Raw genomic sequence first — 23,907 nt, forward strand, 5'->3', positions numbered from 1 at the left:
TTATTGTATTTAAAATATAATTTGTAAATGTCTTATGCTCATACAGTAATTCTAAGTATTTTAAGGTAGCCTCATTAAAATAAAGAGAGACAAACAACCATAACACTTGCGTAAAAGAACAACACATTTAAAGCCAGACAAAGCAATTACAAGAGGCTTTAATACATCACTTGGTAAAACTTTTAATTTCCAAAGGAAATAAAAAAAATCCAGCTTAAGTGCAGTTTATAGTTTTATTAAAAAGGTGCATAATACACTAAACCAAGATTAGTGTGTACCCATATGGGTAATCAGAGGTTTGTAGATGAATATTATATGATTATTCCTTCTTGTCAGTAAGGAATCCAAAATTGTGAAACAGAGATAAAAGATGAGTAGTATTTATCATTTGACATGTAATACTGTATGTGCAAATAATGTATGCTATGTGCTTTTTAACTGCTGTTTGAGCCGTCCACTTCGTCTTTGCTGTTCTTAATAAGTTGTTTTTATGCATGCACCTAGGCATTTCTGTCAGGAATAGGCCTATATTCATAAAGTTTGTTGTTATTATTATGCATGCCATAAAGACCGCCAGGTTTTCAATGAAAGAGCAAGGTGCGTCAGTTTCATTTCCCCCTGATTTTAAGTGACGTCTGAAATTGCACTTTCTAACCACTTTCTCAGTTCCCCATCACCCATTATTGCATTTTCAATTTCCCAACACCTTACCTTTGCAAATTAAATCAGAATGCTGATACATTCTGAATTATGATTTGCTATGCACAGTGTGAAGTTACTGTATGAATTAAGTTGGAGAAGTGGGTCTGTTGGGTGTTGAAATAGCAAAGACAAAATTGCAAAAATGCGTATATCCCACAGTCAACATTTAATAATAATTATATTCTTTTAGCGTATATTTGTTTTGATTTCATTGCCTGAGACAATCAGTTTAATAATATCCACTGAATATGTTTCCCCATACTGATAGGAATAGATCGGTGTTGCAGTCATGAGGGCCTGTAATGGTTTTCAGTTATTCTGAGGCTCTTAAATTTGTTATGGGCTGCAGCACTGATGAGGATGTAAAAAAGGACAATTGTGTTGGTGGAGCTGGTGAGGAGCAACCTGTGGATTGTCATAATTCAAGAACAATAAATTGTGTGATGGTAGGGATGGAGAGAAACAGAGGATACTAAGAAGACTGTCTGGAGCAAAAGGTTGGAAAATGCAAAAAAAGAAGACAAGAGAGGAGAGGTGGTGACAGGGAGAAGGGCGCTCATTAGGCTGTCAGATCATTCTGCAATCACCGCTAGTGTTGTAGACACCAGCAACAACTTACAGCTCTTTAAGTTGCCATTTAATTTTATGAAGACATGGCCTAGGGACCAAGATTAATCTGCCGCAGAGAGGTAGGAGTTGCCCCCCGACACACTCATCTCTCTTGGCCTTTTCAGAGCCGTGGGAGGAAGCAGGTAGGATGTAGTGTCAGGCAAGGTGGGTGGCATCGGACGGCTCAGACCTGTCAGAGCATCACTTGTGATGATGCTGCTTTTGTCTTGGGGTTTGACCAGAGAGCAACCGAGTTATGAATACAAATTGGTTTTCGATCATTGGCTGCATACCAGGATGCATGTTAAATGATAATTATCTCACTAACACTGAGAGTGCTAGTTTTTCTATAATCTATAGTGTTTGACTACATTCATAAATTCATTGAACAATCAAATTCGATATTCTGTCAATTTCCACCATGTCAGGTGTAATTTGTTGGATGACATGAATATAACAGACTATTTGGATTCGGTGTGTGCGGTAAAATGTATATGACAGCTGTTTTCCACCTGCAAATTATCATTTCAAATGAGAAGGCTCACGCCTGCTCAATCTGTTTCCCATCAGACACCACTCGCAACTCATTCATTCTTTCCTCCTATGATTCAGTTTTGCTCTCTCTTCCCTCTCTCCTTCTGTTACCGGTATGGAAGTAATGAAAAAATGAAAAATAAAGATTTCTCTTTGTTGGAGAAGTAATAGACATAATTTCTGCTGAAGTGCAGCGGCTTTGTTCTGTTGACTGTTCCTGTAAACTGCCAATTTCTTGCTGTTTTTCTCTTCTAGGTAGTGGGAGAGTGGCGCTTTAGCAAGATCCACTGTGACATCTTCGTCACTCTGGATGTGATGATGTGTACAGCCAGCATCCTCAATCTCTGTGCCATCAGCATTGATCGGTGAGTCTGCAACCGCACAGATTGTTTAGGGCTGTCTGCATGGATTTCCAATGGAAATCTTTAAGTGCATGACCATCTCCCACATGTCTAAAGACTAAATGCTTTTATATCACACCAAACACAACACCTTTATTTCATGTATATTTATCGTGAAGTGCATACCTGTCCTAATTACTGGCCACCAGATGTTATGAGTTATAAATGTGAACATCTCAAATTAGAGCATTTTCTTTAAAAAGTGTGCATAATGTCAAAGGCCATCCTTATGGAGGGAGGTGTATAACTAAAATGTTGAGTACCACTGAGGAAAACATTAACAAAAGGAAATACAATAAGGCGCCCAATATAGAATATTACATCGGGCTAACAAAAAAATAAGACTCCACAAACAACATATGCAGTAATAACAGCATATAATACATTTTAAATTCACTGTTTTCACTTTTATAGTGATCAAGGTTACAGTGATCAACCGTTTATATGGATCAAAAAGCTGGGGACAAAATCATTCCTATACAAATACTGTTTAAGTAATTTTCTCCGTTGATACTCTGCCTTGTGGCCTGTCTACTTTACGGCTGGATACCTGATGCTGCATGCGCATTGATGTCATTACGGGAAAAAGAGTCATTTTCTCTGAATAAAAAACAAATGTGAACGGGGAAATCAACTGTGGTTGAAGCCGCCCTCGTTAAGTGGATTGATAATGCTTGGTCATGTAACCCCACAAAGTGAAACTTTGCCGATCCTCAACCGGCTCTGTGGCACACATGCAGATGGGGACCCCGCCTCCCTCCATGCCGCTACCGAGTGAGTGAGTGAGCGAGGAGCCCAGGCAAAGGGCCTCCATTCTGCATGCACGCTCTCGCTGCAGAGCCGGCCAAAAACGGCAATGCCTCACCCTCAGTGAGGGAAAAGACAGGAGAATTGGCAGTGAGCCAGTAAATAGCTAAGCGGTCAGTTTTATTACTTTGCATTTATGTGATAAATAGGCTATACAAATGTCAATTACATGGTCATCTGCATGAGAAAAAAAACACAAAAATTGTAATATATATATATTTCGTTATAATCATTGGCCTATAGTGATCAATTTGACCTGGACAGATGTGATCACTATAAGCAGTTTCCACTGTATCATATAACTTTTGGCTTATCTGAAAAAAAAAAAAGCATTTGAATTTGAAAATGGAAAAAGTACATCTGTAGAAAAAGCATCAGTTTTGTAAAAGTTAATATAATGACTAACATTAAATTACCAACAGGTGAAAATCTAGTTTTTCTGATCTCCAGTGGTTTAACTTGCTGCAGTGATGTAGAACTGTCCTCCAGGGTGGGGTCAGTACACTGTGACATCACTGTTGGCTGTGGTTATGAGGGCAACAGAGCACACCTCTGACACTGCGCGTCTGACCACACCCACATCCATCGGTGATGATGCTTATGGTCCGACTGGCAGACTTTAAGGTTTCCACTGGTGAGGGCAATGAACCACCACTTTTCAGACTGGTGTCAAGTTACTCTTTAATAATGAGAGAAAATAAATATGTATAAAGGCCCTGAGTGCACTGCAACTCACTTCACCTCTGATGGAAACAATTGTTAGATTTAAGAAAATATTTGTATGCAAACCTTCATTAACTGATTTTTTTTGTCATTTGGGGGCAGCAGAAAAGCGCTGAAAACACAGTGCTGACAAATTAGCATCTTTTAGGTTGATATGTTGAATTTAGCAAACAGTATCTTATTTATACATTGACCCGATATGGAGCAACATCCACTCTCCACCAAAATGTACTCTCCTTTTAGCTCTGTGTTCTTGGTCTCTACAAACTCCTGAGGGAAATATCTGGCTCTTAAGCTGTTAAATGCTCCACTATGTTCACCAGCAACTTGCTAACTGTGTCTGTCTGCTGTTTGGTGCTGAGGTAGAGTAAAGTGGTTTGTTAGAGCTTTTCTGCTGCTGCTGAAAGCAAAGCCGTGAGAGCGCTGATAGTAAATCAAAACAGGGAACTGAAGAGTTGAGTGATCATTCTCCGTGAGTTCGTCATATGTGATTTACATAAAGATATTCATTAAAGCAGGGATAGTTAAATACACAAATAGGGTTTTATTTAAAACACCAGTTCATGACAGCACCTGTTTTGACACAAGACCTCCTCAACCTGCATTCTTGAAGGCCTTGTCCAAAAATAAATTGACTTATTTAGTTGTGTAACTGGCATGATGACTCATTATATGATGACAGACTATTAAAGTGGATCACAAACTGCTGAAGGAAGCACAACGCTCAGGCTTTCAATAAAGAACTGTAGGAAGTAATCATGTAATGTTCACAACCAGAATATGATTTGAAAGTGTGAGAGCTTGGTTTTTCTCCACATGACATCTGAAGAATACCAACAACACACAATATTTCCCATATTGTCATTTTATATAATTCTGTCAAGTTTAATGTTACAGGATTTTCTGTTTGGCTGCATTTCTCATTTTAAATCCATACATAAAATAAATGGTCACACCCAGACACAATATCCATTCTTACTGCAGTGAGTGAATTAGAATGCAAAGGTCTCGCATATGTGGAGAAAAGCTTATTAAAAGCTATTCTGAATAATCTCATGGTAGATCATTGTTTTCGTGTATTTGAAATTAAATGTTACAAGCAGAGAGGAATAGCATCAAAATTAACATTTAGATTTTATTTATGTGACTTGTGCCTGCTTACTGTGAATCGCTGGAAGGATGAGTGTGACGGTATCAAAAATCTCTTTTCCCTGGCTTGAGTGAATTTCTGCGTCCACCTGTATGATGCTGTTTTGTAAAAGTTTGGATAAGAGTCAGTGAAAATGTTGTTTTCTTTTTATCAGTTCAACAGCTCAACAATTTATTAGGGCTGTCAATCAATTAAAATATTTAATTGCGATTAATTGCATGATTGTCCATAGCTAATTGCAAATTAATCACACATATTTGATCCGTTCAAAATGTACCTTTTTTTTAAAGTTATTTTTTTGGGGGCATTTTTCCATTTTTATGACAGGACAGTGGATAGAGTCTTGAAAGGGGGGAGAGAGAGAGTGGATGCGGGAAGGGCCACAGGCCAGATTCGAACCCGGGCCGCCGCGGTCAGGACCAAGCCTTAATACATGGACGCCCGCTCTACCAACTGAGCTAACCCAGGCGCCTCAAAATGTACCTTTAAAGGGAGATCTGTCAAGTACTTAATACTCTTATCAACATGGGAATGGGCAAACATCCTTGCTTTATGCAAATATATGTATATATTTATTATTGGAAATTAATTAACAACACAAAACAATGACAAATATTGTCCAGAAACCCTCACAGGTACTGCATTTAGCATAAAAAAATATGCTCAAATTATAACATGGCAAACTACAGCCCAACAGGCAACAACAGCTGTCAGTGTGTCAGTTTGCTGACTTGACTATGACTTGCCCCAAACTGCATGTGATTATCATAAAGTGGGCATGTCTGTAAAGGGGAGACTCGTGGGTACCCATAGAACCCATTTTCATTCACATATCTTGAAGTCACAGGTCAAGGGACCCCTTTGAAAATGGCCATGACAGTTTTTTCCCGCCAAAATGTGGCACAAGTTTGGAGCGTTATTTAGCGAAAAGCTAGTATGACATGGTTAGATTCCTTAGGTTTTTGTAGTTCCATGTGATACCGGTATCTTCAGCTTTAAAACTGAGCCCACTACAACTTCCGAAAGATCAATTGCGTTAATGTGTCAAAGAAATTAGTGGTGTTAAACCGATTTTGCGTTAACCCGTTATTATCGCGTTAATGTTGACAGCCCTACAATTTATACATCAAAGGATTGTTTCTTCGCTATTTTTCTTATTCACCAATGTGAATTTGTCGACAACTTACTTTTGAAACTTTGTGACCACAGGACAGAAAAGAGGTTTGTTAGTTACTCTAATGTTTAAAGGATGAGCACTTTAACAGCAGTAGGCGTTGGCCAATCAAATCAGCTACTCGCATCCTCTTTAAAAGCAGAAGACTATGGGCATGAGACAAAACGGCTTTTGCGTAGGAGGTGATATGAATATACACATGCCAAATGTGATTTAACAGAACTGAAATGATGTTGCCAAAAGGCAGACTGGTTTTAAATTGAACCACAAAACACTTCCCCATCATGATGCTCTCAGTCTTAAGTCCTTATGTGCCATGAAATATTTTACAAATCAATCATGTCAGAGCAGTTAGCCTTCAACTTTAGTGACATGTAGTAAGGCAAAAAAAAAATTCTGTAATTTTTGTCAATGCAGTTATATTTGAGTGCGTTTACAACCAGTACACTACTCCAAATACCATGAGAACAACTAATGTCTGTTTAAACTGTTAACATAATTACATAAACTTTCAGCTCTCCATAATAATCCCATTAATGTGACATAAAATATGATTATGATAATCCTGAAGAAATTGGTTTGGAGTCGTGAGAGTTTCTCTTACATCCCCAATGATTTGAGCTGTGAACCTGTGCGGGATATCCTTCACATTCACCGTGCAGAAAAGCATCTGTGGACTTATGTTGCTGGCGCTTAGTAGCATGTCACAAGATTTAATAAGAAACACAATATGTCATTTTAATGATCGTACAAATTACAGGTATATTTAAGTGATTGGTTGGCAACCCTTCAATGAACTTGGATTATAGATCAAAACCTTTAAGGTACCAACACTTGATGTGGCAGGATAAAATTGTTCATCCATTTAATTAAGAACTGCAGCTGTAATGCACTTATCATTCACGCTGCTATTTATGGCTACAGTGATTCAACCATGTGAGGACAAAGGCCTTTATACCCATTTTTACATAACAATCAACCATTAATCTAACGCAGCACAGATTATTCCTATAACCACATTAAAATTCATGTGCATTTACAGTAAATGCGTCCTAAAAGGTTCCCTGTGACGTTTTCTTGTACAAAAATGCACATTGTGTGTAGCCTTGGGGCCTAACAATTGTGTTTGATGCATTTCCTTTCTCATAAATCATTCACAAAGCTGAATTTAAAGATGCCATCTTCCTGTAAATTGTTCTGTGTGCAAGTACTACACTGAGAGCAACTTAAAACCGGAGTAAAATTCCGTCTATGTCTCCACATACTTGGCAAATAAAGCTGATTCTGATTTTATTGTTTACATCCTTGTTTATTGTCAAGCTTCGGTTGTGCTTTCCACAAGGACGGCCGCAGGGACGTGAGCTGCTGTGGAATCATGACGGGGAAACTTTGGATCTTTTAAAGTTCTCCATTTTGTCCGTGCATCTACGTCCGTGTAGTTTGAAAAATTTGATGTGCGCGGACAGGCAAAAACCTGCTGCACAGAACCTCCGCAAAGGCCGTGTCTGGTGGTGTGACGTCACTTTGGCAGTGCAGACACTCGCGACTCTTGCGGATGCGGCAAGCACAAATCACACTTCACTCGGAATGGGTGTCGCACAAAGAACATATATAACGATAAGAAGTGAAAGTTAATTGGTTGTTCCATTGCAACCAGCAGCAAAGCATTGCTTCCGGCATTTTGGACTGAAAGCGACTTCCGGACGCCAGTAAAACGTCCGCCTACAGAGTGCTGTACAAAAGTAAAACTAAATTATTTTTATTCTATTGTCATATTTAATGTCTCTATCAAAATGGCCTGTGTTGAACAATGAAAATATTATTGATATGCATACTATTATAACTACTTACTTACTTACTTAGTAAGTGAGCAATGGACAAAAATGAGGCCATTTTCAATTCAATTCAATTCAATTTATTTTTATATAGCGTCAAATCACAACAGAAGTTATCTCAAGACGCTTTATATATAGAGCAGGTCTATGACCGTACACCATAGTTTAGAGACCCAACAGTATCCACCAAGCGCACTGTGGCCAGGAAAAACTCCCCGATTACTGGGAAGAAACCTGGAGCAGAACTGGGTGCAGGGCGGGCGGCTATCTGCTGAGACCGGCTGGGGGATAGATAGATAGATAGATAGATAGATAGATAGATAGATAGATAGATAGATAGATAGGGTGAGAGTGAGAGAGAGAGAGAGAGAGAGAAAGAGAGAGAGAGAGAGAGAGAGGGAAGCAGCCACAATAGTAGCATAGCAGCTGTTTTCAAAGGAGTCCCTTGACCTCTGACCTCAAGATATGTGAATGTGAATGGGTTCTATGGGTACCGACGACTCTCCCCTTTACAGACATGCCCACTTTATGATAATCACATGCAGTTTGGGGAAAAAAACATGCCGTGTTTTTGAATGCAGTATAAATGTGTTATTTTCCCCTATACTAAAATGGTGTATTTGAATATTTCTGCATACTGGGGTCCCTAAACATGTGTGATGATTTTAGTCCCCGTGGTAGCCAATTTATTGTAGTGAGACCATTTTTTTAAAACTTAACCTCACTGTATAAAATAACCTGTGGTGATCTTTAGGATATTCACAGCCTCATGAAACATTGCAGCCACAAACTAGAGACACCTAGTACACCAACAAAAGCAAACATAGACCACCTTTGTGTTAAGTAGTCCTCTTTGCAGGCTCAATGTCTTTTCAAAATGGATAACATAGTATTTTTCTATGCCTCATCTTTTGTGAACCTAAGCTGTGTTATATCTGTGCAGCCAAGTGTATATCCAGCCCCAAAATTAGGATTCAGGAGCAGGTGGACGAAAAAAATGATCTGCCAGTCATGTTCTGGAAATACACATTTCTTTTGGCCTTGCACCAGCGCTGTCCATTATCACTCTTTGGCCAATTGGCGAGGTTTTTCCATACCCAAGGCTTCTTTTACGCAAGATCTTGGTACAGTGTGTTGCACAATCCATGACAACATACATGGCATAATACAATTACCATAGATTTATCCTTACTTCTCTTGTGTGTTTCCATAAAGGAAACCAAACAAAATAGTCTCTTAAAAGCCTTACCCACTTGGCTTTATGTCCAATGTCTTTCAAACCAAATTGCACAGAAATCAATGCATCACACGCTGTAAAAAGCCGTCCATTTCCTGGTAAATTAAAGCTCACTAATAAGGTCGGCCCATGTAGCAAGGTTAAATGATAAGGTCTTTCCTCGGAGGGAAAACACTACCTTACAGTTCCTCCTCTTCATGTAAACTGCAGCCGACATCACAGTCCAACATCAAATAGGACCTGATCAAAGATGACAGGCAAGATCTCTTGGTTTTACCACTTGTACGCTTCATGTTCTCCATCCTCTTTTGAGCTAAAATCCATTGATGAAGAGAGAGAGAACAAGTAACAGAAAGGGGATAAATTTAGCTCATTAAATCGAACATGAATGAATTCACACTAGAAGTGTATGACTAGGATTTTTCTTCCTTGTTGAAAGGTGTTTTTTGATGGGTTTTTTTCATGCATTCAAATTAAAGTGATTATATTTTTTTTGTTACCCTTTACAGTTACACAGCAGTTGCAATGCCGATGCTGTACAACACCCGCTACAGCTCCAGGAGACGGGTCACAGTGATGATCTCTGTGGTGTGGGTACTCTCTTTCGCCATATCATGCCCCCTATTGTTTGGCCTAAATAACACCGGTAAGAGAGTATGATAAATGTTTTTTTCATGGTGTGTGACTAAATTGGTGGCGCAATAGTGGTGCCATACTGTATTATTCATGGGTACATCCACTGCACAGTACAGTGCAGCATATACATTGCATAAACATATAAATTATGGAAATAGCTTGCCCATATTTGCATCAATGTTTCACTATATGTTACAGCATTGCACGCTGTACAATGTTAAAAAAGTTAAGTATAAGCTACCCATACCAGTAAACAATTATTTCATACTGACATGTCAGTACTTTAAGTGAGCCATAGCCCTTTGGGTTTCCTTTTCCACAGAACAGGGGCTTCAACGGAGGATTACGATTAAAGCAGGTTCCAAATAAGGGCTTCTTAGACTTGTTGCTGACCAGCTCCTGTGGCTCGATTCCTGTCTCTTTGAAGCCTCGCTCATCCCTTTGAGTGCCTTGATGTAATGTCGATTCTGCCGGAACTCAGACGGTTGGATTTGTGAGCCCCACAACCGCTTTCAAGCAGTGAGCAGTGGCTGCAGATCCTGCCAGTCTGAGCTGCAGGAAATATAAAAGCAGAGATAGCCAGCAGGAAGCACTGAAATTGAAGCAATCAAGTTCCAAAAAAAGTGGATCCTACATTTGCCACAACTCCAGTTTGTAACACAAGTTTTCTGTTAAAGGGTTATGTTAAGCAGCGTAACATAATTGTGATTGGTCCCTGTGCAAATATTTTTCTTGGGCCCTCGCCACAAACACAAGGGCACCCTTGTGAACACGCATGTGCACAGAGAACCACTCCAAACAATTGCTATGCCACCATGGAGAGGCTCACCATGCAACTCCCATACTGCAAACCAGATATCAGCACCACGGACAGCAGACAGCTTGCCAAACTTATCAACGCTAATTTAACAGCCTACCCTGGAATCAGCCGCCCCTTCTTCTCAGACACAGATTTCAATGGGTGCGCATTTTCCAACATATGAGATGTAAAAATTACAGTGCTACAGATTTAAATCCCTGTTCCCACTCTATAATAACAAAAAGAAACCAGTACTGACCCTTTAGAAGTTTATCCTACAGGTCTTGTGCTCCACAAAGTCATTAAAAACACTGCTTAAGAACTATGAGCTTTTTTATTGGAATGTCCTGGCCGTGAGCGACGCAGCACGACGTTGTTTTGAGCTGAACCTTTGTCAGACACCCAGCTGTTTCTATTTGTTCCTGTCGCTTGACTTGAAATTGCCTCAATGGACCAGGAGCGGCTTTTTGGTGAAGTTGAAATGAGGAGTTATCTATACGATACCTCCTCATTTCACTAGCCTGTGTGTTCTCTGTTTAAAGAGAACAAATGAAAGAAGATAAGTGGTTACGTCTCCAGTCTGATGTCGAGCGCACAGCCAATAGGTAGCCTGCGTTGTTTGTTTCGGCTACATGACGTAACAGAAGTGCATATAACGGATTCATTGATTGTGATTTTTGGGCCCCTGACAGCTTCTAGGCCCCGGTGCGCCGCACTGGTTGAACCATGGATATTTATGCCACTAGTTATATTTTCAGACTTTGGGAAACTCCTGCCAAAGCCACAGAAGATATTGTACTGTTCTTCTGAGTAGGAGTCCTCCTGACAAGTAAAAAACAGAATTTCATTTGTAGAATTGGGAAGCAACCCGCTCTGCTTCTTGAGCTGCGGCCACCCTGAAGTGTGAAGATTGCAAGTTGTTAACATGAGCTACACAATTACTGTGACATCTACAGTATCCATGGCGACTCAGTTGTTATCTAAGCCTGTGTGGCAACAATTGTTGCCTAATCTGGAGCTGCCTTTAGGGAAGTTTACTGGGACCATTTTGGTATTGAGGCCAGAAGTGGACAGCTCTGTCCAAACACTGTCACCTCAGTGTTTGTTCTGGTGTGAAGGGAGTTATGAAGCCAGTGACGCAGCTCAGGGCAAATTTGGCTGGCTTTGAAAGTAAATCAGTGAAATCTAAAATTAACAAACAACCGGTGCAGGCAGTTTAATTGGGGTGACATGATCTCTACATTTGGCACCAGAAAAAAGCCCCGTTGCCGAATCCTGGATCAGCTATAAGGCAGTTCTGAGTGAGGTAGGTTAGAATAAAAAAGATCGTAATGGTCTAAGCGCATAAGAGGGGGGAGAGGGAAGAAAACTGTGTGAATGACCTCCAGGTGATGGGGAGGATAGAAGTGGTTATGTTTCTGGATGAATTTTCAAGAGATTGCAATCAAAGACCTTGGTTCTTAGCTGCACATGAAGTTCCCCATTTTATTGTAGAAAGTTTTCCAAGAGTCACAGTGACAAAAACGTAACAAAAAACAATTTTGTTCAGAACATAACATGCAGTCTGAGGACGTTATTGACCTTGTGCTTATCTCCACAGCTACTCGTGATGAGTCTCAATGTGTGATCGCCAATCCGGCCTTCGTGGTGTACTCCTCCATCGTGTCCTTCTATGTCCCCTTCATCATCACTCTGCTGGTTTATGTGCAAATTTATGTGGTCCTGAGGAAGCGCAGAAAACGCGTAAACACCAAACCGAAGCAGCGCGCCTGTCAGGCTGCCGACCCTGATGCGGCCACTTCGCTGAAGGTGATCTTGCAATATGGCTGCTGTTTTTTACTACAGTACTTACGCTTTTACGGCTTCAATATGAAACTGAGATTGATTTACGCCTTTTATTATACCAGATGTTTTTCTATACTTTTTGAATGTTAGAATGATGTCTTTTTCAACCAGTTTGAAAATAAACAGTGTGCCCTTTGAGTTCATTTGTGAAACTGCAATCAATAATTTTCTCAACCCAATTATACTTGATGGTGTTATGGATGGTCATCGTATTACATAACACCATACCGTAAAGAGGAAAACCCAGACAAGAATGGAATTGATTTTTCTTTGGAAAAACAGTGCGCAACATTCATAGCAAGAGATTAAAAGGGCAAAGGCTTAGTTACACCTAAGGCATATTGAGTGTATGTAAATAAAGTACTCTATAAGGAGGAGGCCAATTTTAATCCTAATGTCACATTTACAGGCATGTTTTCAGCGTTGAAAGCCGTCACGCAGCTTTAATTACGATGGCCCTCAAATGACCTTTTGCTGTTCTAGTTATTGATTTTACTGCAACTCAATGGGCTCTGCACAGAAAGCCAAGTAATGCTTTTGATCCAGTGCACTACATTACTCATGTTCATGCACAGCTTCACCATGTGGTTTCTGAAAGTGTGTGTTATAGAATGAGGTCAGAGAGAACATTTATAGCGGACGTGGGCGTTTACGGGGATTATAGGCTACACATTACCACCTCATTTAATGATGTGTGAAGTCGTTAGTCGGCAGCATATTGACGGATTATGTACATGATCTTTATGGAGTAAAAGAACATAATTTAAATAAAGTTTTGCTCGCGTTGTTAATTGTTGGATGAGTTTGCATCATCTTGGTGAAATAACCTTAGACAGTTTCTTACACCGTCGGGTAAATAGACTGCAGCTGCAGATCAGATTCTTGCTAAACAGCCTTTCTGTAGCAGAGCTCGATATAGCCTCATTTGACCTGGTAGGCTGTTGGACCTGTGCTTAGACAGCCCTTTTGTCAGTAGTGCTTTGACATTGTACCCTCCCCTTGCCTGACACAGCTTTTTTTCATTTCAGGATAAGTGCACTCATCCAGAGGATGTGAGGTTGTGCACCATGATTGTTAAATCTAATGGGAGCTTTCCTGTCAACAAGAAGAAAGTGGTGTGTGCTCTTTTATTTTGTTTCCTGCTTTTTTCAATCTAAAAGTTTAATTGTTGGAAGCATATTTGTTTTGCCCGTAAAAGATTTAGCAAGGTGTCACCTTGAAGTTTTCCTCCATTTCTCAAGAGAAAATATTGAAAAGGTGCCTTTCTGCTTCTGTGAGCACGGCAAACATAAATTAAACACTGAAAGCGTGATAGTTTATCTGTTTAATACCTGTTATTTTAAATGTCATCCATTGCCTAAATAGAAATTACCATTTGAATCCATTTTTTGTGCTCATCCTGACCTTGCTCAGATATTCATCAAAGATGTAGTCAATGAGGGGGAAGATCTGGAGCTGGATGAGCTGAACAGCGGCAGCAGCCAGAAACAGAAGCAGCAGCCTCAGTGTGCTCTCGGAAACACTCCGGCCACCAGCCACCAGCTACTGATGCCCAACAAGGCCAACGCTAGCCCCAGCTCCTCGCCTCCCACGCCCCCGGAGGAGAGCCAGAGAGCAGAAAAGAATGGAGATCCTACCAAGGAGGCTCTTGGGGATCCAGCGCCTGTTGTGCCCAAAGCCTTCCAGACGCAGGCCTTACCTAATGGCAAGACTCAGACCTCTATGAAAACCATGAGCATGAGCAAGAGGAAGATCTCCCAGCAGAAGGAGAAAAAGGCCACTCAGATGTTAGCCATTGTCCTTGGTAAGTTTGCTTACTCGTAACTGAATTTGTATGCATTTCACCTTTGGTTTAAAAAATTAATTTACAATCAGTGACATTAAAGTTAAATGAAATGCTGTTTTGTGTGACTAAACTATAGACTGTGTATATAGATGGACGACGCATCTCCACTTCCTACAAAAGTGAAGCCAAAATATCACAGATACGGCAAGCCCAGGAAGAGCGCCTTGAGTGCTTTGAAGCAAATTTTTGTAGTGGCCAAACGGTGGTACTGCAACTTTCGTGTCTGTCACATGATGCCATTGGGCCCAAAAATACTTTTTCCCATAGACATTGGGAAAGAGACATCTGTAACTCGGCGGATAATTTTTTTGAGGTAAATCAACTTCCTAGTATGAACACTTGATTAGCCCTTATTCAAATCATTTGGTCCTAAAAGTTGTAAAACGCACTAATAGCTGAAATTCACACATGATCTATTACAGACTCGTGACATTATGGAAAGTTAAAGTCGCATTTCCTCTCTTGTACAATTCCCGAGCTTCCGTCTCTGTGACTACTTCACTCAGAGCAGCTGTCAATCACAGCTGTCAATCATGCTGTCAATCATGACACCCCCTTTTTATAGCATCAAATTACTAATTAAAACCAAACTATCAGAAAAATGAACACTTGAGCATACAGCAGTGTGATGAGAACTACCTAAAATGATAGAAACCATCTTTGGGAGAAATGTATTTGACGTGTCCTTTGACTTTTTAGTTTGGCTCCTGTCCCATCCACTAACCTGGAGGGGGCGGGTTTATGACCTATACTGCAGCCAGCCACCAGGGGGCGATCAAGATGTTTTGGCTTCACTTTTGGGGAGTTGTCATGTCATCCATCTTTATATACAGTCTATGGAACAAACACAACACATCGAAGTGGAACTGACACTGTGTGATGAATGAAGCATTTTCACAACCAAATAACCAAATATGTTTTTTGTTATCAACTTTCCACATGCAGTGATTACAGCATCAAACCAGCGGGGGACTCTGTTCAAACTCATTAAGACTAAATATTTGTTTCTCTTCTAATTTACCACAAGCCAATGCTGTAATGTACAATTTAGAAAGCCGTTTTTCTTTCGCACAAGCCCCCAGCCCTCCAGGCTGCCTCTGCATGTGTTTTTATTTCCATCTCAATTTTTTTGGTAAGTCCTGAAACAGAGATTGAAAACAAAACGGGCAGTGATGCAACGAAAAGAAATTGTTCATATAGTTGTATTTTCAAGTCAACTCCATTTTACCCATATTGTTGTTGAATATAAAAACCTGCTTCCTCACTTTTCTGACTAAATTTTCCTAATATTCCCATTTTCTTTCTTGTATCTCCTCAGGTGTATTCATCATATGCTGGCTGCCCTTTTTCATTACGCATATCTTGAACACCCACTGCACTAAATGCAGGGTTCCCGCTGAGGTGTATAATGCTTTCACTTGGCTGGGCTACGTGAATAGTGCTGTAAATCCCATCATATACACCACCTTTAATGTCGAGTTCAGAAAGGCTTTCATTAAGATCTTGCACTGCTAAACTGCAGCATCACTTTGTCTGATCAGACTGACGGAAGAGCATCAAATAAAAGCATCTCTTCTGGCAAATACCTCATCCTGTTAAGGAAAACGCACCACAGGGGGAAACTGCGATTCGCTTTTTTTTTAAAGTTATGGAGCTGAGTGACTGAAAAACTGACAGTGTCTTACTATTGAAAGGCATGTTGGCTCTATATGTGAATTGTTTGTGGAGTCCCGTTCTCCAAATCGCTGAATGTAAAACAAGAAATGTCTGTAACAATGACCTGTTTCATGGAGAAAAAGAAAAATGTAACATTGTTCTCTAAATTATCATTGTACTTGTCACATAAGGAGCCATCTGTGTATACCGCACACATACGAGTCGCAAACTGCTATTTATTGTGCGTGCACTTTACGTTTTGATGATGGAAATTTTCTGCAAATCTTATAGATATCAAGTCAGTGTTCATTGCAGTGTTAAAACTGATACGTGAGCTCTTAATCTTAAATCCTATCACTGATTGGAATGTGTGTTAAAGACAAGAGACTATTTAACTTGCTGAATAATGTGGCTATGCCAATACCCACATATTTGCAATTTTATAAATTGAAAAATCATATATTATTATTATTGTTATTATTATTATTATTATTATTTGCTGTACATAGTTTTTCTTAAAACATTAACTGTGATTATATGCCTGCAATGGAAATGTGATGCATGCTACACTGCTCCTCTACTTGACTTCTCATGAAATGTATATGTTTAACAAAAAAATACAAAAGATGTCAAATAAATGAAGTTATGAGACACTGCAAAGTGCCACATGAATATCAGTGTTTGCTGTGTGTATACAGATACAGCCATAAATGACTTGACATTACTCTGCAGCCCCTCTCCCATTATTCCCAGGACTGGTTTTGCAGTTTGAGTAATGTTGTTTACTGGAAGTAACTGAGTTGCTCAGTGGCAAACTAATGACCTGTGCTGTATATGTGGACTTTGCAGCTTCCAGGTATAATCATGTGGATGTGTACAACCCCTGAAGCAGCTCCCCGGGGCCTCTGCTGAGTAAGAATGAGGTGAACTTGGCAAAACTGAAATAATAGATACAGCAATACATCCATGTGTGTTGTTTTTTGGGTGACGAATCCTGCATTTCATTTCAGTTCAATAATAAAGACGTTATTATCAACAAAGATATGTTAATGTTTTGATGAATATCAGCAAGAGAGTACTGTAGCTTAAGTGATAAATCACAATTGCCAGGCACTATAGTTTAATCTCAACAAGACAATATTTTTTTATGATGGAATATTTTGTGGGAATTGGTGTGTAAAACACATTTATCTTGTCCAGGTGCAAAAATTGTGTGGTGATTTCTTCTTTCCAAGGACTACCAACTATGTAGATTGCTTCTTTTAAATAAAACACACTTTAACTTTATTACATTTAGAAAAAATACAATATTTTGAGCCCACATTGGCTCTTCATCAGGTACAGAGGTGTCAAACTGACTCAGGTGTGGGTTATTGAATAAATAGTCTCAGGCTACGTTCCTAATCAGACTTTTTACTTTTAGTACGTACTGCAGCTGCCCTTACAAAGTACATGCTGTTGCATGCAGCATCAGCACGCCCTTATCTCAACTTGTCACATACTGATGCTTTGTCAGACCACTCGGTGTCAGTTGCTTAGGTTTAGGCAACAAAACCACTTAGTTAGGTTTAGGAAAAGAAAAAAACATGGCTGGGCTTAAAATTATTACGTTTTTACAGTGAAAATGTGACGTGAACACGGGACACGAACGAACAGCTGGTAAAGTGAGAGTGAAACATAGCGTGTTTGTTGGACCCATCCACCTCCCCTCCCACCTGCCTGGTGTGTGTCTTTCCCTGTGTGTTTACTGTTGCCATGGATGGGTTTATATTGTAGTTGATATAAAAACCCGGAGCGTTCCATATCTGCCCTAAAGGGTATCTTGTGTCAGTATAGAAAGCCGACGGCTGTTAGAAAGCATCAATATTTGACACCTTGAAAAATGAGAATGGGCTGGCAGTATGCATACAAATGGGACATACTACTTCGTCATAACATTGCGCCTTGAACTTTGACCCTCTTGCTCATATATCCGCTGCGCTGAGGACTGTGAATCAGAATAGCCAGAAAATCATGCTGGCTTGCATACTGCAAAATGCGACCGGGTGCAGTAGTACATCCTGTTATTTTTGGCATACTGCATTTGACATACTCAAGTTGGGACATATAAATCTTTTTCTGGCATACTAAATATTGTGGTAGTATGGATATTGGGTCAGTCCCTCCCATGGGAAGTGTGATGCATGCTATAATAGTAACAAAAGACAATTAAGTGCTCCATCTTGGAAGCTCATGCTGTCTAAATCATTGATTGAATTGATATTTGTGTACAATTTTCTTCCTGTGATTGTTCTTTTAGTGATTTTCTTTGTGATTTTCTGGGGTTTAGCCACATGGGAGGGACTGAGACTATTTCTTATATGGCATCAGGCAGTTTGACACGTCTGTGCCTGATGAAGAGCCAATTTGGGCTTAAAATGTTGTATTTTTTCTAAGTGTAATCAAGTCAAAATTCTATTAAAGGAAGCATTCGACAGTGTTGCGAGTTATTTGGAAACAGAATACTTGTGGTAAAAGGTAATTTTGTTGTGATGAAGAAAAAAAAAATCCAAATTGACAAATGGAAATAAACATTTCAAAATAAAACTTTAGAGTCCATGTGGTGTCATGTCGACATAGCGGAGTCAGTGGCTGGATATCACCATGTCTTAAGGGGAGGGATGGCGTGATGCATTTGTTATGGCTGTGAATTGCAGTTTTTCATGACTAGTTTACATCACTGATACTTAATCACTCAAGCGTAACATAACATCAGTCTTTGCGATGGCCAAAGTCAGAGCAAAGACAGTCTAGCACTGCATCATTTTCAGAAAGAAAACAAAAACTTATTACAGCAAGCTAACAAGCAGGGCAAGAGCAACAACAACAACATGATATTGGAGTTCCTGTAATGCTGTTAGCAATCACTGAGTCCAACACCAGTGACAAAGGTAACACAATGAAAGGTTCTCACTTTACAAGGCAATTCATCACTCGTGGTGAGTGCTGCTGCTGCAGAGATGTTCTCGGGCGCAGCAGAGTTCACCTCTTTTTGTTTTGATGGTGTGCTTGAAATGAAAGAAACTAAATTGTTTTACTTTTGTTTTTCTCCAATCTAACATCAGTAAATGGCTAAAGTTCAATGGTGGAAGAAGTAGCAATACCACAGTGTACAAATACTCTGTTAAAAGTAAAAGTCTTGCACTCAATTTTTTAGAAAAGTATTTGCATCAAAAGTACCAAAAGTAGAAATACTCTTTATGCAGGGTGGCCCATTTCAGAATAATGTATATTGTATTATTGTATTATAATTATTAATGAATTAATGTGTTCTTCATTGTTATATCGAAGCTGGAGCTAATTTGAACTCTTCTATATACTTTATCTGCTGGGTAGCTTGTTAATTTTCTTGATTTTTTTTTTGTATTATTGATCTGAATCTACAAAGTAACTTAAGTTATCAAATAGATGTAATGCAGTAAAAGGTAAGATATTTGTCCCTGTCAAATAAATAAATAAATAAATGTAGTGAAGTACAAGTACAAAGTAGCAGAAAATTAACATATTCAAGAAAGTACAAATATCTCAAAATTGTACTGTAGGCTACTTGAGTTAATGTACTTAGTTACTTTCCCCCACTGCAAGTGTGGAAAGCAGCACTAGTATAAGTGAATATTGATAAGTCATTTTTCAACCTTAGAACATTTATTGTACTGTAGGTGAGGAGTTCAGATTGTACCGGCTTTAAAAGAATGGTTGAACATGCTTTGAAAATAGCTTATTATTTTTTTGCAGAGAGTTAGATGAGAAGATAAATATTAAGCAGGATCCAGTATGTTACCTTAGCTTAGTATAAACACTGAGAGGGAGAAACAGCTAGCCTGGCTCTGGTTCTGTCCAAAGGATAAACAAAAAAATAATATGTTCTAGAAACTCGCAACCTGGTATCACACCAAAGTGTGTAATAGTCCCGCCAGAAGTTAACGTGTCATACTTTGCCTTGCCGAGGCGTGAATAGTATACATGTGTATGAAGATTACCAGCAGGGGGCTACAAAATCACTCACTTAGGTTTAGGCAACAAAACTACTCAGCTAGGTTAAGGTAAAATGTTATGGTTGGGCTAAAAATAAGCACGAAAACTACGTACGGAAACAACATAACATAAGTAGGTACGGAAAACACGTCACTAATGTAACTTACAAAACAAAACACCAGTCTCGAACACCGTCTATTCTACGTCACTCTGAGCGTAGCATATTTCCACTGATGCATTTATATTGCAGTCAGTACAGACTACATGGTGTACAAATGACAAGCCAAAAGCAAGAACGGCGTTCTTATTGCATGCTTTTGCTTTGCGCATTATCATGTCATGTCATTCAAACACCTTTTCAAGTGACCGGGCTGCACCTCTAAAGCTCACTATTTAACACGCCACTGTCATATCTTGTTTGTTTAATCTGTACAAAAAACAAAGTGTAAAAACATCAACGTATGGTTACAGTTGGGGTTATGTGCTGGAATATTTCTTGGCCAAGAAACAATATATAGGGCGACTGTGGCTCGGAAGGTAGAGCAGGTCGTCCACCAATCAGAAGGTTAGTGGTTCGATCCCCGGCTGCTCAGGTCACATGTCGATGTGTACTTGAGCAAGACACTTAACCCCAAATTGCTCCCGAAACTTAGCCATCGGTGAGTGAATGAGTATTAGATCCTGATGGGCTACTGATAAGTAGTGTAAAGTGCTTTGAGTGGTCGGAAGACTAGAAGAGCCATTTACCATTTACATTACAGACCTGGTAAGCAGAATGTGTTAAAAATGTGTGGAAACCATTCCTTTAACTAAACACACAGATTGTATTTAGAGTGTTGTGATGATTATTATATTTTATAACCTTAATCCTGAGGACTCAGCAGCAGTTGCATTTTCTTTACTGGTGTACCATACCAGCCAGTAACAACGTGCAGGGAATATAAATTGTTGTAAATTCCTGATTGCAGCTCAAAAGGGTCTAATCTCTTTTAATTTCGTTTTTCTTCGTCAAACAACAGCAGAATCAGTAGAGAGGTCGTTTTGTCAGTTTCACCGAGTCCCTTCAGGCAGCGGCTGACTGATGTGGTGTACTTGGTGACACAACTTAATGGACTCGCACCATCACCTAGGACATTTGGATTCTATTTGCCGCCGGCAAACACTATCAGAGCAAAGTTGTTACGGAAGAACCAGGACAGGTTTTTGATGACAAAGAAAAAAACAATAATTTCTATTAACACAGTCAATGAAATGAGATGTCATGCCTTATGTTTGACTCCCACTGGGTCACCAGGAGGTTTTAGAACTAACTAATTCATATTTATGTGTTACAATCATGTCCTATTGTACTATTCAGGTACATGAAATCTTCTTACAGCATGGTTTATGTGTCTGCTTTACTGGCACAGATCCATATGTATTCTCTCTGCTATATATGGATCTCCCATAGACCTGTGTGACACATGTATATATGGTATTTCCATAATAAAACCCCTAGGGGGAATTTCCCACGCCGACGTACTGGACCAGCACCAATCATGTTTGGCACATACTGTGTGATGGCACTGTTTCCGTCTTCTTAATAGCTACTGAATCATTTTAATTAGCAGCTGTACTGGTTAACAATTTGTACACTATAATTTATGAATAGCTTAGCTCATCAGTTAGCCTAATCAATCATATAGTAGATGCATAAAGCTAGAGCCTTAAAGCACTCAATGTTCTTTTTTTTATGCTTTTCTGGGTTCTCGCTATTTATATCTTTGAAATTTGAATGTGTGGTGTCTTTGTATGTAAATTATTAACACATGTCTGACACTGACATGTATCTGGATTTAGCATCAGTGAGAAATTCACTTGAGATTTACACCAGAATCACATCTGAATTTATAAATAGGCAAGAATTTTCACAGTGACTGCAAAAATCACACACAATAATTCACACTGACAAGAAGACAAAGACGCATGGTCACACATATAGAAACATGTTAAATGGTTATTCCTCACAATACACAAGAGCTTAAGTTGTAATGCAATCTCTTTGAACTCATTCCTTCTTGTCAGGCTATAAACTGCTGTGGTTTAGATCCCGCTTTTATCATTGTTCCTGCGGGCAGCTCTGTGTTTCTGATTACATTTCTGATTACATCAGGGGAAATGTCTTCAATGCTGGCCAGCGTGCCCCCGGTGTCACTCCTTCTGCAGCCCCCTAGGGCTCCAATTCAAGCACCACTGATATACCGGAGCAACAACACAGGCACACACTCCAAGAACAACACATCCACACAAACTTTCAAGGCGCCATCAATATCTTGCTTGTCTTTTAATACCACATATGAAATGACACATGTCCGAGCAGTGATTTATAGTGTTACACACTATATCATTGATTCTGCTGTATCAGAGGCGATGTCGATGACAAAAAAAAAGGCAGTCAGTTGTGCATGAAGGGAGATGCTGCAGCATGAGGTCTCTGAGGAGAGACTTCCTATGTCTGTCATCCCCTTCTCGTCCCCCTTCAGTCTCCAGTGGGTGTTTTCCCTCGTCACCTCTGTATGATCGCTGGCTATGTGGCTCTCAGTGACAGGCATGTCTCAAAATAGTCCCAGTGTTTGGAGAAGGATAGCTCAAACAGAGGTGGGACACAACCCCGCTGCTGTTCAAGCACTGGAGGAGACTCTTAATTAACTGAATCACGATAGCTTCCCTGCATTATTAAAATCTTCTTATAGCAAGGAACTGAGTCCTTAAGTCTGATTACTGCTGGACCATCAGCATTTATTCTCTGCCCAGGCCCTGCAGGCTAGTGCTTAGTGAGACACAATATGGAAATACCTTTGGAGGAGTTATCCTCAAAAGTCAAAGAGTTGAAAACTCCATTGTCCTGCCTGCTCAAAAGATACAAAGAGGAAATTTAAAAGAGTTATTTCATTGTCTGCTTTCTGAGAAGTAGTTGAGTCTTCATCACATCTAGGGTTTGTGAAACTCAGTCTCCATTTCCATGCGTGTTTGCTTAAATAGTATTTGTATTATTTTTGGTTGCTTTAATTCCCAAATTTTTAAATGCCATTATGGTTTGTACAACATCACTCAATGCTCACTCTGTGGTACTGCATTGGTTGTAGCCTGATCCTTTTTGCACTTCTGCACTTGCTTTAGCTTTTGGCTGCAGTAGTTATAGGGTTAGAATACCCTATATACTGTATATGAACCTATGCTTTTGGTTCTTTGAGCTTTGTCTATTTCTAATACAGTTTTCATGAAATGGGATATATATTTCTGAATATTGGGCTTTTGTAGTATTTCTAAGGCTGACTTTCCTGAAATGCTGACACATTAGAGCCCTTTCTGACGAAAAGCGTGTAATAAGAACGCCATTCTTGCTTTAGGCGTGTCATTTGTACGTCATGTAATCTACTACTATCTACTGGCTGCAATGTAAATGTGTTTTCCGTACTTGTGTTACGTTCTCTCCATATGTATTGTACTTAGTTTATATACTTATTTTAAGGCCAACCATGATGTTTTTCTAAACCTAACTATAGTGGTTTTGTTGCCTAAACATAAGTGAGTGGTTTTGTTGCTCCCTGCTGGTACTGCACCTTCATACAGGCGTGAAATATTCATGCCTCGGGGAGGCAAAACATGGCACTGACACGCTGGTAGACGGGCGGGTCTATTACACGCTTTGGCATGATATTGGGTTGGACATTATTTTGAGCCATGGCTAACTCAAAGATACATCTTGTTTGTGTTAGGCTACATTCTGGTCATCCGTTCATTCAATCGTTCGATTCAATCTTAAAAATGGAAAACAAAAGAAACTATCAAGTTTTAGTTTTTCGATTTTTTTGTGATTAACATGAAAGGAAAATCATCATGGGGTTTCCTGTTTTCTTCTTAAAGAGGGTAATCTGCTAAATAAGAAAACTATTTGTG

At 39.5% G+C, this 23,907-nt stretch overlaps 1 protein-coding gene across 2 annotated transcripts in view; it reads left to right on the forward strand.

Moving 5' to 3' along the window:
• The window catches only part of drd2a (dopamine receptor D2a), a 47,306-nt gene extending 30,628 nt beyond the window's left edge, over positions 1–16,678 (forward strand). The window contains exons 3-8 of one of the 2 annotated variants that reach the window (XM_074642032.1): positions 2,101–2,210; positions 9,682–9,818; positions 12,208–12,416; positions 13,481–13,567; positions 13,866–14,256; positions 15,244–15,588. In XM_074642032.1, the coding sequence (XP_074498133.1) occupies positions 2,101–2,210; positions 9,682–9,818; positions 12,208–12,416; positions 13,481–13,567; positions 13,866–14,256; positions 15,244–15,314 (1,005 nt within the window). In that variant the 3' untranslated portion in view covers positions 15,315–15,588. Of the gene's footprint in view, positions 1–2,100; positions 2,211–9,681; positions 9,819–12,207; positions 12,417–13,480; positions 13,568–13,865; positions 14,257–15,243; positions 15,589–15,616 lie in introns of those variants that run through there. The other variant, XM_074642031.1, reaches the window with a different exon arrangement.
• The last annotated feature ends 7,229 nt before the right edge of the window (positions 16,679–23,907 follow it).

This window comes from Sebastes fasciatus, chromosome 7 (genome assembly GCF_043250625.1).
Source record: "Sebastes fasciatus isolate fSebFas1 chromosome 7, fSebFas1.pri, whole genome shotgun sequence".
In the NCBI taxonomy this organism is placed as follows: domain Eukaryota; kingdom Metazoa; phylum Chordata; class Actinopteri; order Perciformes; family Sebastidae; genus Sebastes; species Sebastes fasciatus.